The following is a 13,148-nucleotide window of genomic DNA, read 5'->3' as shown; positions in this document are numbered from 1 at the left end:
ATCAAACAATTAAAATGTAAATACCAAAAGAAGCAGCAGCTAAAAGCCACCAAATTATAATAGCACCATCAAACTGAGGGAAGCATTAGCAACCAGCAGCAGTCAAACTTAGCTCGTTTAGCGGGGAGTTTAAGGGGGAGGCCCAGAGTTCTGTCTCTTGGTGTGCATAGGACCAGAGACATGGAGGGCAAGGGAGTTGCTGCAGTGACCTGTAACACCTGTGCCATGTTTGTCATTCTGCCAGAGAACAAGCAACAGTACACTTAAGTGCAAGCAGGTTGTCTTGCTGGAAGAGAAGTTGCAGCAACTTGAGGCCTGCCTAGCCACACCTCAAGCAACAGGACAACATGCAGAGTTACTTGATAGAGCTGAGTTGACTGAAACTGAGCACCAAGATAGATGGGGTGCCCCCAGGGTGGAGAAAGATAACCCATTGCTTGCAAGAGTTTAACCCCTGGAGGAATGTGACGCACAGAAGTAGGACAGTCACAAACCACACTTTGTCATTAGTGTTGCAAAATCGCTTCCATGCTCTCACCTTGGACACCGATTCTGGGTCAGAGGAGCTAGGACAGCAGTTGCCAACCTCAGAAGACCCGAAGGTGGCTGTGAAAGGTACAGTGCACAGAACGATTATTGCCACCCCCACCCCCCAGTAGAGAAAGACACAGGAGGCGATGGATTTGGAGGAGTCTTTTTCCATTCTTGATCTAACCCCATCAGATCCAAGGCTACTGACCGTGGATGAGTATGCTGATAACATACTTGCTACCTTCTGTGGAGATGACATTAGAGAAAGGGAATTGCAGCCTTGAGATGACAAGCTGGGAGGAAGAAGTAGGAAGTACTCAAACCATAAATTTGTAACTTATCCCAACAATATCAAAATAAGCTCCAATAAACAAGAGGGGAAGACTCGAGAACAACAGAAGTAGACCTCAGAACACTCCAAGCAGCCTTTGGAAGGCCCATCGCATAGAATGATTCCTGCTACTCCCCGGAGGAGGAGGAGGAGGAGGAGACGAGTGGTGGTGATAGGTGACTCCCTACTGAGGGGAGCAGAAGCAGTAGTGTGTGGAGGAAACAGGATGTCACAGGAGGTGTGCTGTCTTCCAGGTGCAAAGATTCACGATGTGATGGAGAAGTTGCCAAGTCTTCTAAAGCCCACTGGCCACTACCCCTTCTTTCTTATTCATGTGGGTACAAATAATACTACCACACATAGCCTGCAACACATAGCAAAGGGACTATGATACACTGGGAAGGAAGCTAAAGAGATTTGGGGCACAGGTAATCTTTTTATCACTCCTTCCTGTTGAAGGTCATGGTCAAAGAAGAGAGAGGAAAATACTTGAGGTAAACCACTGGCTATGCAGGTGGTATCATCAGGAAGGATTTGGCTTCTTGGATCATGGTCTCCTCTTCCTTGAAGTAGGACTTCTGGCGAGAGATGGGCTGCACCTCACAGCAGTTGGCAAGGATGTGTCTTGGGGATCTGATCAGGAGAGCTTTAAAATAGATCTTGAGGAGGAGAGAGAAAACTATAAGAACTACAAAAGAGCACCTGGCACTGGGGATAATAGCTTCATTGATGCACAGGAAACAGAGGTGGCACTGGCACTCCAGAAGCCTGCTAAAGGGCAAGAAACTACAGGAAGGAAGCAGCTGCAGGGAACAATTCATGGTTTCAGTTGTCTTTACACAAATGCAGAGTATGGCAATCAAACAAGATGAACTGGAGCTTTTAATACAGGATGGTAAATACGACCTGGTAGGCATTACTGAAATCTGGTGGGGTGAGACTCATGACTGGAATGTAGGAATTGAGGGGTATAACCTCTTCAAAAGGAATAGATCAAACAGGAAGGGAGGAGGAGTAGCATTGTATATAAAGGATGTGTACACTTGTGAAGAAATCCATGACCTGGAGCATGAAAAGCAGATTGAGAGTATACGGGTAAAAAATGTAGGAAAAGGCCCTCTCTCTGGCAGGCACCTGCCTTACCTCAGATGGTGGGCGCACCCCTTTGAAGTGTGAACATTTATATTTAAAATGCACCATAATTAGAGTACAGTGGTACCTCGGTTTAAGAACAGACCTGTTTACAAATGATTCAGTTTACAAACTCCGCAAAACCAGAAGTAGTGTCCTGGTTTGCGAACTTTACCTCAGTCTAAGAATGGAAATCCAAACAGTGGAAGGGCACCGGCGGTGGGAGGCCTCATTAGGGAAAGCGCACCTCGGTTTAAGAACGGTTTTGGTTTAAGAACGGACTTCCAGAACGGATTAAGTTCATAAACCGAGGTACCACTGTAATGGCATTTTAGGATCTGATCAGCTTTTGAATTAAATACTCTTTTATTTCAGCTGAAAGGGTGCCCCATTCAGAGGGCCCAGGCTACTTTGTCAATATTTGTGGTAGATTAATCATTGACAGATAAATTCCCATAGCTTTCTTTGTTGTTGATCTAAACAGCACTTTGTCCTTCCTAATCAGGTAAGAGACCACAGTCTTTTTATCTTACATTGTCCTGGGGGCTGCTTCCTTTAGGAAAAGGGGTGTTAGATGGAACCTGGAATTCTTTATTTTGCACATTTCCTTTCAACATCCATATCATTTCATTTCTGATGAGGTTTCAGTTGCTTGATGCCCTTACCTTGTAAAGATTGGAAGTAAATATGTTACTTGAAAATTTTATCTAGCATCCATCAGTAGCTGTAAGAAAGTCAACGGATAAGCTATTTGAGTTTGAACTTAATAGAGGCTTCCATCTTCTCCACATGCAGATTTGACAGTAAGAGCAGAGCATCTGAGTTACTATTGCAATGCATTAACTGACTGGTTTTAGACGATAGTTAAAAATCCTTCAAAGTTTTGAATTTTTCTGAGGAATGTTGGATAATGACATTCAGGCTAAAGACAGAGGCATACTAATGTTTGCGACCGCGTCAGCTAGACTCCTCATAGCAAAAAATTGGAAGTCTGAAAGGATACCTAACAAAGAAGATTGGCAACTAAAAATGATAATGTATTATAATTTGGCAACAAAGCATGAAGAAATAAAAGGTATAAATGAAACAGAGAGAGAGAGAAATTGGCAATTTTTCAAAGACTCTATTAAACAATATGTAGAAAAAGCTGATCTTGCCAGTGTGGTGTAGTGGTTAAGAGCGGTAGACTCGTTATCTGGGGAACCGGGTTCGCGTCTCTGCTCCTCCACATGCAGCTGCTGGGTGACCTTGGGCTAGTCACACTTCTCTGAAGTCTCTCAGCCTCACTCACCTCACAGAGTGTTTGTTGTGGGGGAGGAAGGGAAAGGAGAATGTTAGCCGCTTTGAGACTCCTTCGGGTAGTGAAAAACGGGGTATCAAATCCAAACTCCTCTTCTTCTTCAGATACTTAAAGGCTCAACAAATGGAATGGAAAAGAAAAGAAAATCACAGATACAGATATGCAGATAGAACAAGGAATGGTACAATGCAACAAAGTGAGGGTTGAGAAGCAGTGGGGCAAGGGAGGGAGGCCTATGGGAGGGTGGGGGATTGCGGGGGTAACTGTGAATGTTGACTTTATTTGTATTTTGATTTGCCGGATTTATTTGGTATGTATGATATGCTCTGTGGTCATTTTTTATTGTTTTTGTATATTTGTGAGAAAATTAATAAAGCTGACTTTTAAATATTAAAAAAAGTTTTGAATTTTTCTTGCCTTTTAATCCCTTTATTTCTATATTTGTTTCTCCCTTAATCCAGTCCCCACTCCCCTGATTTTGCTCCCATCCTTCCTGGTTATCTCTCATCTCCTGTGTTTGAGCAATACATTGGTGTTCTTTTCTTCCCTGTCTAGGTAATTTATATGCCAAATCCCACTAAATAGTCTGCCCACTTCAGCTGTATAATGGCTAAAGTTTCCTCAGGTGTGGCCTTCCTTTTACTAGCGTACTCCCTCTACAGCAGCCTACCAAGTTCATTGTCAGGTAAGTACATATTATCCACAGAGTGCAATTGTGACTGTAGATCGGATGTGGCTTAACCTGTGGTCTTCCATATGTTGTTTTATCTCCCATCAGCCCCAACTAGCATGGCCATTAGTCAGGGGTTGGTGGGAGTTGTAGTCCAGCAACAGCTAGAGGGCCACAGGTTACCTACCCCTACTGTAAAAAAGAGAGGACAATATGAATATCCATACCATAGCTATGACCTAACACTATCAGTACTTAACTGTAAGCACCCTGGAATTGCATCACTGTCAGCAAATATTTTCCCCTATCACTTAAACTGTATTACATAATGGGGGGGATGACATAGTGTGCCTCCTACTTAACCTCTTAGATCTACACACAAGGAGACATGCAACAGAATCCTATCCATGCTTACTTGGAACTAAGTAACATTGTGTTGAGTGTGTTACTTCCTAGTAAATGCCTGTAGGATTTCAGCCTGATTTTTTTTTTTATGTTTGTATTGGGTCTTCAAAGAAAACATGGGAACATAACACACACACACACACACCCCTTGTTAAACAGTTTCCTCTACCCAACCACCTTGCCACAGATCCCTATGGGGAAACATTATTCCACAGTTTCAAATGTGAGTCCAGTGGATGTCACTGTATAATTGATGTTCTGTCATGTATGTGATAAAAGGGTACCGGGTCCAGGGCCGACACTATGATGAACTGCCCTGAGACCTCCAGGTATAGGGCGGTATATAAACTCAATAAACAACCACCACCACCACCACCATGAGGCCATTGCCTCAGGTGGCAGGATCCTGTTTGGCAGTGGAACAGACTCCCACGAGAGGTGGTGGACTCTCCTTCCTTGGAGGTTTTTAAACAGAGATTGCATGGCCATCTGTCATGGATGCTTTAGTTCAGATTCCTGCATTGCAGGGGGTTGGACTAGATGACGCTTTGGTCCCTTCCAACTCTATGATTCTATGATCCAGGAGTGGCAGATCCTGCTACTGAACCTGCTGGTTGTCTGCAGGTGAAGTGGCTCCCACTGGCACAGATGCCAGTGCTGATGCCTGCGGCCTGCCCTGGGAGACGTCTGCTCCAGCAGCTCAGCAACAGCACTTGAAGCCGGAGAGGAGCAGACCTAGATCAAAAGAAGCCAAAAGATCAAGCCGCAACTTATTCTGGGGTCCTCCTGCTTCCAGCTTATCTGATTGGTTTACCTTCTCCTTCTTGCCCTTCTGATTGGTGCTTTTCCCCTGGGTTTCCTGGGCATCCATTCATTTTGTGTTTGGTTCTGCTGCTGCTGCTGTTGGTAGAAGCAGCGAGCTGCATTTTGCTATGCTGAGAGACATGGGGTGTAGCCAGAATTTATTGTGGGGGCAGGTTTTATGTTGGGGGGGGGAGAACTGAGTTATCTGTGACGCTGTTGGTCAGTTACTTAACTATTTTTATTTACTAAATTGTTGGTATAAAATTGCTGAACGAAGGCTGCTGGATTGCAGCCTGAATGGAAGAATCAAGGTTCATTTTGCTTTCACAGTTTTTATGAGAAAAGATGAGGCAAGCCAAATCCTGAGAATTCATAAACGTGCCAACCATTTCTTGGAGGAGGCTCGCCAAGGAAATATGGAAAGAGAATGCAATGAAGAAAGGTGTTCGTTCGAAGAGGCAAGAGAGATTTTCAAATCAGAGGAGAAAACGGTGAGGAATTGAACTTGAGGAAATCTAATGCTGGTTCGGACAGCTGTGAAACACAAGGAGATATACCTAACTAAATACTCCACAGAGTCAATCACATCAGATAGGCATAGAATAGTCTGCTGTCCCACTCATATGGATCAACATCATAATTGTTTTATTTGTTTATTTATTTGTTTGTTGATTGATTGATTGTAATTACTGGTATTTGTTACCCCACTCTTTAGCTGGAATACCTTCCAGAGCAACTTGCACATTTTTTAAAAAATGAACACCATCCCTGCCCTCAGGTTTACAATCTAGAAGACGTATGGAAGAAAGGATGGGAAGGAAGAAGGGGAAAATAGTTAGAAAATATATAACTCAAACTCATAACTTATTAAAGTCAACAAATAAAATCAATGATTAAACATAACGAAAGTGTCTTGCCTTACCCATACTCTCAAGTATGATGGATGGGGCTTTACACCAATTTCCACAGCTTCTACGGAATGTCATACTAAAGAGGTAGGTGGGGTCACTAAGAACCCAATATGAATAGGATCAGTGTACTATGTATAAACTTGAGTTAGTAAGGCAAAGATTTGTAGCATTGGAACAATGGGGGATGGCAATATATAGAAGGAGGCTGTTTCATCCATCAGAAGTATCTTAATTTAACTAATACTGTACAGAAAATCATTTATATAATTTTTTTTAATGGAAAGTCCTTTCCCCTAGTGTTCTTCAGCCTGTTTACCCAATATTTTATTTTTTTACCATTTTGCAGGTGGAGTTTTGGTTCATGTACAACAGTAAGAGATTTTCTTTTCCTTTTTTGTGCTGTCATCTGGTTCCTAATGCAAAGTGAATGCCAATAAAGGCCACAGAAAGTCTCATCCCTCTTGATCTTCCATTGTTCATTGAATACATTTTTGTTTCTGGCAGGCTTTTGGGTTGCTAGGCTGAGGGTTTTTTTAAATGTATACTGATACGTGTTAGATTGTTTCCCCCATCTTCCCTGTTTAAGTGTCGCAAAGTTTTACTGACATTAATTTTGTATGTCCATCTTTTTAATGCCTTGATTTTTATCACAAGCTTCTCTCCTTACATACAGATTTGGACACTTGTAAAGAGAATCCCTGTAAGAATGGTGGCATTTGCAAGGTTAAGCGCTATATAACGGTTTGCACTTGTCCTCCCAGATTTGGAGGGCGCCATTGTGAAATAGGTGAGTACAGAATATGGACTGATATGAACATTTGTTACCTTGTTTGCTTGCTTCCCTAAGATATTTATATGCCAGCAAATAACACTGAATGGCTTGAGAACAAAACTGAAAACAGTTCAATGCACATGTAAAACATATGACTTCGTCCAGAGAATCCTGGAACTGGAGTTCGTTAAGGGTGCTGGGAACTCTTATCTCTGAGGGATATATTACAGTTTCCAGACTTCTTTGGCAGAAGTCCTTCTGTTGCCCATGTAGCTGCATTGCAGCACCTGTTGCTATTATGTAATAGCATCTATGACATGTTACGTATAATGACTGCCTATTATGCAGTCATATCATAGCATCCATTACACGTGATAAATAATGACCCAAAATAAAATGTATACTTCTAATGCAGAGAAATCTGAATGCTGGTACAAGAATGGTGGCTGCTGGCAATATTGCCAAGATAATGAACGTTCGCTTCAAGTGACCTGTTCCTGTGCGTTGGGATATACGCTGAGTGAAGATGGGGAGAGGTGCACACCATCAGGTACTTAATACTGATTGAGAAGGGTGGGCTTAGATTCCCCTCATGTTTTGGAATAGCGCTTTCCATCTTACGAAATGCTTTGTTCTCATTTTTCTCTTCTGCTGCTGAAGGTGAAGCAATGTTGGCTTGCTCATAGCCACTTAGAATGAGTTTATAATTCTGTAGGGCTGTGAAAAGTATCTCCTACTTGCCACAGACAACCAATAACCAATCACCCGCACAATCGCCGCTGACAATCTCATGTTCATGGCAGCAACCAATCCCCCATCCCCACTCTGGACTATCCATGTATAAGACGACCCCCCAATTTTTAACATTATTTTATCAGGAAAAATCCTCGGTATATACACAGAAAAGTACGGGAGATACCATATTAATTGCGTGCTTCATTGTTTGCCTAGGGCCAAGCTTGCATTTTGTGAACACCCAGAGCCAAACATCCAACTAAAAGGAACTGTATCTCGCAGCATGTTTTTTATTTGCTGTGCAATTGTAATTGCACCTGCTGCCAGTTAATGGCTACTCCAAATTATTAATTCAGCTTTCCACCCCATAAGGAATTACCAAACAGCTGATTCCCTTCTGATGCATCCAGTGTTCTTTTTCTTAAAAAAATGTTTAGGGGTGCTCTCATTTTCCTACTCATATTAAAATACTGCCCCTCAATGAGACCAAACTTAGATTCACAAAATGTTTTGGGGTATGCGTACCTCTGCGTCCCCGTTCCCCCCCAGAAAAAAGCACTGGATGCACCACACCACCAACCTTTAGGCTCTCTGTTTCCCAATACTAATTCACACCCTTCAGAAATGGGAACCAATTATCCTGGCCTATCTGTACATTACAGTATTTTTGAATGCTTATTATTTACATGTATATCCTGCCTTTCCACCTAGGCCCTTAGGGCATAGTGCATGGTTCTCTCTCTTATTCTCATACCAACCATTTGAGGTTGTAGGATAGGCTGGAACCACTGGCCTAAGGTCACCTAATGAGCTTCATGGCTGAGGAGGAATTTGAACCTGGGTCTTCCCAATCCTATTTCTAAGGATTTGGTGCAGTTAAGGAGGTAGGGAACATTGTAGGGAATGTTTTTCCCCCTTTCCCCCCCCCCCCCAATGATTCAGAAGGGGTTGGGGCAGAAATCTTCTGAGGTGTTGAAAGTGATTATTCTTCCTTAGGCTCCTCACTTTTCATGTTACAAGCAATGGGCTATAAATGCCAGGAAATGTCATGTGGTGTTGCCACCTTCATTTACTTGTCTAAACAGACTGCTTTACACACAGCAAATTTGTCTAATCCCACCCCCCACCCCTTTTAAGATCGCTTTCCCTGTGGACTGGTTAAAAGATCAACACGCTCTTACAAGGAAGGATCAGATGAGTACAACCAAACTAATGCTTGGGATATGACTGGGACGGATACAAGAGTTGCTCAGGAGAACGTGGCCCACTGGAATCAGTCATTGGCTCACAACTCCTCAACAAGCCTGAATGACATGATGGAGGGAGAGGCTGAGGAAGAAGGCACTGAAGAGATGAAAGGAAACTTCACAGACTCCTTCAGCTGGCTCAACTTCAATGACAGTGCTGAAATGGATGGTTCCAGGGTAGTTGGAGGCTCGCTGTGCCACCCAGGAGGCTGTCCCTGGCAGGTAGAGATACTGTTTTGACAAAATTGCCTCACTTACATTGTTGTAGTTGTGCAATGGCAGGGCCAGGTCATATGACCAGTGAATTAACTTTAAACAAACAGCAAAATAGCACTCTGTGTGCGCAATGAGCATCTGTCATCACCTCCCCTTCAACAGCATGGCTCCATCTGCACTGTACATTTAAAGCTCTTTAAAGAGCCATGGCTTTTCCCAAATAATCCTTGGAGCTGTACTTTGTTAAGGGTGTTGAGAATTGTTAGGAGACCTCTGTTCCCCTCAGAGAGCTGTAATTCTCAGTTTCACGAGAAGAGGGAGTGATGGTTAAACTACTCTGGAAATTGCACCCTGAACAAACCACAGTTCCCACAATTCTTTGGGGGAAAGGCATGACTGTTTGAAGTGGTGTGATCCTGCTTCAAATGTATAATGCAGATGGGCCTTCATTGGAACACTGTCCCCCAATGTCTGTTTGCTTGAGCCTGTGGGAAGCTGCAAATGTAACGCACATACATAGAGACATTTGCTGCACATCATCATAATCTCTCTATAAGACCCCCTTCTTGCATTTTGTTTTACCGCTAAATAACTGAATTGCTTTTAAAGAAAATTCCCATACATATATTCCTTCACCTCTCCCTACATTGCTGGTTATTGATCTCCTTTCCTTGGATTTTTGTTTTCTTTCCATAACTAGTTAAAGGTTCCTATCTGAACATCCCTGCAGGAGTAGTAGTAGTAGTAGTAACAACAAACAAACAAACAAACAAACAAACAAACAAACAACCATCTTATATGCCTCCATCTGATTAGGTTGCCCCATCCACTCTGGGTAGCTTCCAGGAATTAAAACATGAAACACAGTAAAACATCAAACATCAAAAACTTCCCTATACAGGGCTGCCTTCAGATGTCTTCTAAAAGTCTGATAGTTGTTTATTTCCTCAATGTCTGATGGGAGAGCGTTCCACAAGGCAGGCACACACGACTGATGTGTAGAGTGTATGCATATTTGATTGAGTGAATCAACAGTGTTACTTCTCCCCGCAGGTACTGCTCCAAAATAAGAGAGGTTACGGTTTTTGTGGTGGCAGCTTAATCAGCAGTCAGTGGGTGCTCACTGCGGCACACTGCCTGGATACCGTTATCCCACATCAAGTTACTGTAGGTGAGCCACAAGGACGATCAAAAGATTGCACCGTTTCTTCTTTCCCAAGCATGCTCCCAAGAAGATACAATGGACTCTTACATCTATCACTGTTTCACTATTTTTTTAAGAGCCTTCAAGGTCATTGAAATTACTGCATGTAATTATAAACTTATCCAGTGTTGTTATCAGCATCCAACAAATTGCCAGTTTTTAAGTTAAGCTTGTAGGTGCAGTTTCATGGAAGACTTGATATTGAAGTGCAATACAGCAAGCCTGCAATTTATGGGGAAAAAAGACTTTGGCATTGGTGCCTTCCATTGAACCCAGTGTTGTTGTTTTTACTACACAGGCACCCCCCCCCCCACCTGCGTGTGACAGCATATACGTCCAGTGCCAGGAGATAGATAGATAGATAGATAGATAGATAGATAGATAGATAGATAGATAGATAGATAGAAAGACTCATACCAGGAAATGGCAAGAGAGAGTTACAGAAAACGTCCTCAGAGCCCGAAGAGGACATCAGTGTGGGTGGAAGAAGCCCTGAAGAGACTGGATGCATAGTGGGGCTTTGTTTAGGCTGCTTAGCTGCCCCACCTAACAGCTGTCGTGTGGGGTAGTGCAGCTGCCGCCGCTGCTGCTTTTCCAGCCTCTAGCCAACCCCAGAGCTTCAACTCCAGATATTCTGGTCTGGATTGGGGAAACAGCTGGGGAGCAGGAAGAAAATGGGCATTTAGAGATTTTTTAGAGGGTGCTCCCCACATGTGTTTTCGCTTACATGCCCAGGGTCCCGGAACATAACCCCTGCGTAAGTGGGAAGACGCCTGTACACAGTTGGGCCTTTTGGTGTGATCCCTGGAACCTAATACCCACGTAACCTGCAGGCTTATGGCAGAACATTAACTTGAATAAGAGACTGTGACTTGAAACATTTTGGATCTGCATACTAAAATTTTCTTTGGATCCTTTTCCTATTTCTCCTAAGGCTATTTAAAAATCAGCTTTAATTCCCTGCCCACTACCCTGCTTCCTTTAGGTACAACTAACTGTACAATGGTATCACACTCTTCATTTGCCTTTCAGGAGATTTTGACAAACATCAGCGAGAACGGCATGAACAAAAGGTGGGAGTTCGACAGTACTGGAAACATCCTCTGTATGACTCTATGAACTTCAACAATGATATTGCATTGATCCAACTGACCAGCAGTGTGGTTTTCAGCGAGCACGTACTCCCCATCTGCCTTCCCAACCCTCAGCTAACTACTTTACTGATTGGAGAGGGGGCATCAGGAATGGTTAGTGGATGGGGTGCTACACATGCCAAGGGTAAGTCAACTCGCTTCCTGATGAAAGTCAGCTTGCCTGTCGTGAGCGCAGACACTTGTCGGCCGTCAACCGAGAAGCTCATCACTGACAACATGTTTTGTGCAGGCTATGCTGAAGAAGCTCAAGATGCTTGTAAAGGAGACAGTGGAGGACCTTTTGCTGTAGCTTATCGCAGCACTTGGTATCTCCTGGGGATTGTCAGTTGGGGGGAAGGCTGTGCCGAAGTGGGAAAATATGGGGCTTATACACGAGTATCCAACTACATTTCATGGATAAAAGAAACTATTGAAAGCACAACTGATTCTGAAGGACTTTCACGTTCCCTGTAACGGAAGCAATTTTTTTAGTATACTCTCTGCACATTTGATAATTATTTGCAAGTACTTGTCTACACAAGTTACCACTGCAGGACTGCTTCCTCAGCTGTTCTTGAAAGTCGCTCCAGTATCCAGAAATATGAGGCATGGGAGAATTTACACACACATCTTCAGCTGGGAATAACTTTATTTCACGTTTTTAAAAATGAAAATTTTGTAGACAATTTCCTTTGGGTAACAGTGTGTAGTAAGTTTAGTTCACTGTTCTACACACACACACACACCTCTTGCAGTAGTCTTGGAGCAGTAACCAGGATGTGAAAGAGGACTCAAGCAATCAATGTTACCTAGCCTTGGCAATTTATTTCTTACAATTATTCCAACTTAAAACAACTTCATTAAATATTTAGTCTGCAGCCCACCACCTTGCCGAGCATGGTGACTCAAGTAACCCCAAATACTTAACAGTCATATTTGGGACTTTTTTTAACATAAGAATTGGAGGCAATTGCTGTTTTGCATGGGAAATGTATGTACACTTGTGTCGTATCAGGGATTCTCCCTGGCACCCATTCAGATTAATGGCATAAAACACATCATTAAATAATTTTTCAAGTGTCCAATATGGAAAGTTATTCTGGCATACACTTAGCCACTCATGTTACTATGTTTTTTTGCTTCAACAGCACAAGAGAAGTATAATTCCTTTAAATTCTCTAGAGAAGGAATAGCTAGCTTTCTTTGTCCAAAGGGCCATCTTCATACAATGGGGTGTAGTCAATCCATAATCATGTTCTCTTTTCTGCTGATCCATGGAGACTGGTGAACAATGAGGGGGCAATTTACATCCCCAGCAAGGAAGCTTCTCAGAGAGGCATTGATCGCACCATCCACACCTATGTTGTGTCTAAATTTCATTTTGCTTCTATAAATATATTAGCAATGTCTTCGGGGGTGGACTGTGCCACCAGGCCAGGGATGGATGTCTCTAATATTAGAAGTATTACTAGTATTTGCTTGTGCTCAGGCACATTTCAGATATAACAATCTTGCATCTGATAAACCAGTTTATTTGGACCAGTACTAAGTAGTGTGCCACCACTCTCCTCTTGAGGTAATTCCCTCTGGGAAACTAGTTTCCACTTATGCTTAATCCAGGAAACTGGGGATTAAATAAACCAAGATTTCAAGCCATGGCTTTGCCCCTGTTTACATGCCAGGTCTAAAACTGATTTAATCTCTGCTTTTCAGTTTACATATAACGAAGAGGAAGCTGGTTCAACAAATGACATAAGT

The 13,148-nt window shown here is 42.8% G+C and overlaps 1 protein-coding gene across 1 annotated transcript; it reads left to right on the top strand.

The window, feature by feature from the left end:
* Positions 1-2,346: 2,346 nt before the first annotated feature.
* Positions 2,347-12,479, top strand: LOC117047164 (coagulation factor VII-like). Its single transcript, XM_033149993.1, has 9 exons — positions 2,347-2,498; positions 3,849-3,978; positions 5,503-5,663; positions 6,430-6,454; positions 6,757-6,870; positions 7,271-7,405; positions 8,728-9,059; positions 10,107-10,224; positions 11,290-12,479. The coding sequence occupies exons 2-9, from the start codon at positions 3,900-3,902 to the stop codon at positions 11,862-11,864; spliced, it is 1,539 nt and encodes a 512-aa protein (XP_033005884.1). The 5' UTR covers positions 2,347-2,498; positions 3,849-3,899; the 3' UTR covers positions 11,865-12,479.
* The last annotated feature ends 669 nt before the right edge of the window (positions 12,480-13,148 follow it).

Source organism: Lacerta agilis, chromosome 5 (assembly GCF_009819535.1).
Source record: "Lacerta agilis isolate rLacAgi1 chromosome 5, rLacAgi1.pri, whole genome shotgun sequence".
NCBI classification, from domain to species: domain Eukaryota; kingdom Metazoa; phylum Chordata; class Lepidosauria; order Squamata; family Lacertidae; genus Lacerta; species Lacerta agilis.
The sequence above is the reverse complement of the archived record's forward strand: the minus strand, read 5'-3'. Positions and strand labels throughout refer to the sequence as shown.

Excerpts from the sequence above, each read along its gene's own strand:
- LOC117047164 (XM_033149993.1), top strand. The coding sequence starts at position 3,900 with ATGGCTAAAGTTTCCTCAGGTGTGGCCTTCCTTTTACTAGCGTACTCC. Across the intron at positions 5,664-6,429 it reads TCAAATCAGAGGAGAAAACG|GTGGAGTTTTGGTTCATGTA; the intron begins GTGAGGAATTGA and ends ACCATTTTGCAG. Across the intron at positions 7,406-8,727 it reads GGAGAGGTGCACACCATCAG|ATCGCTTTCCCTGTGGACTG; the intron begins GTACTTAATACT and ends ACCCCTTTTAAG.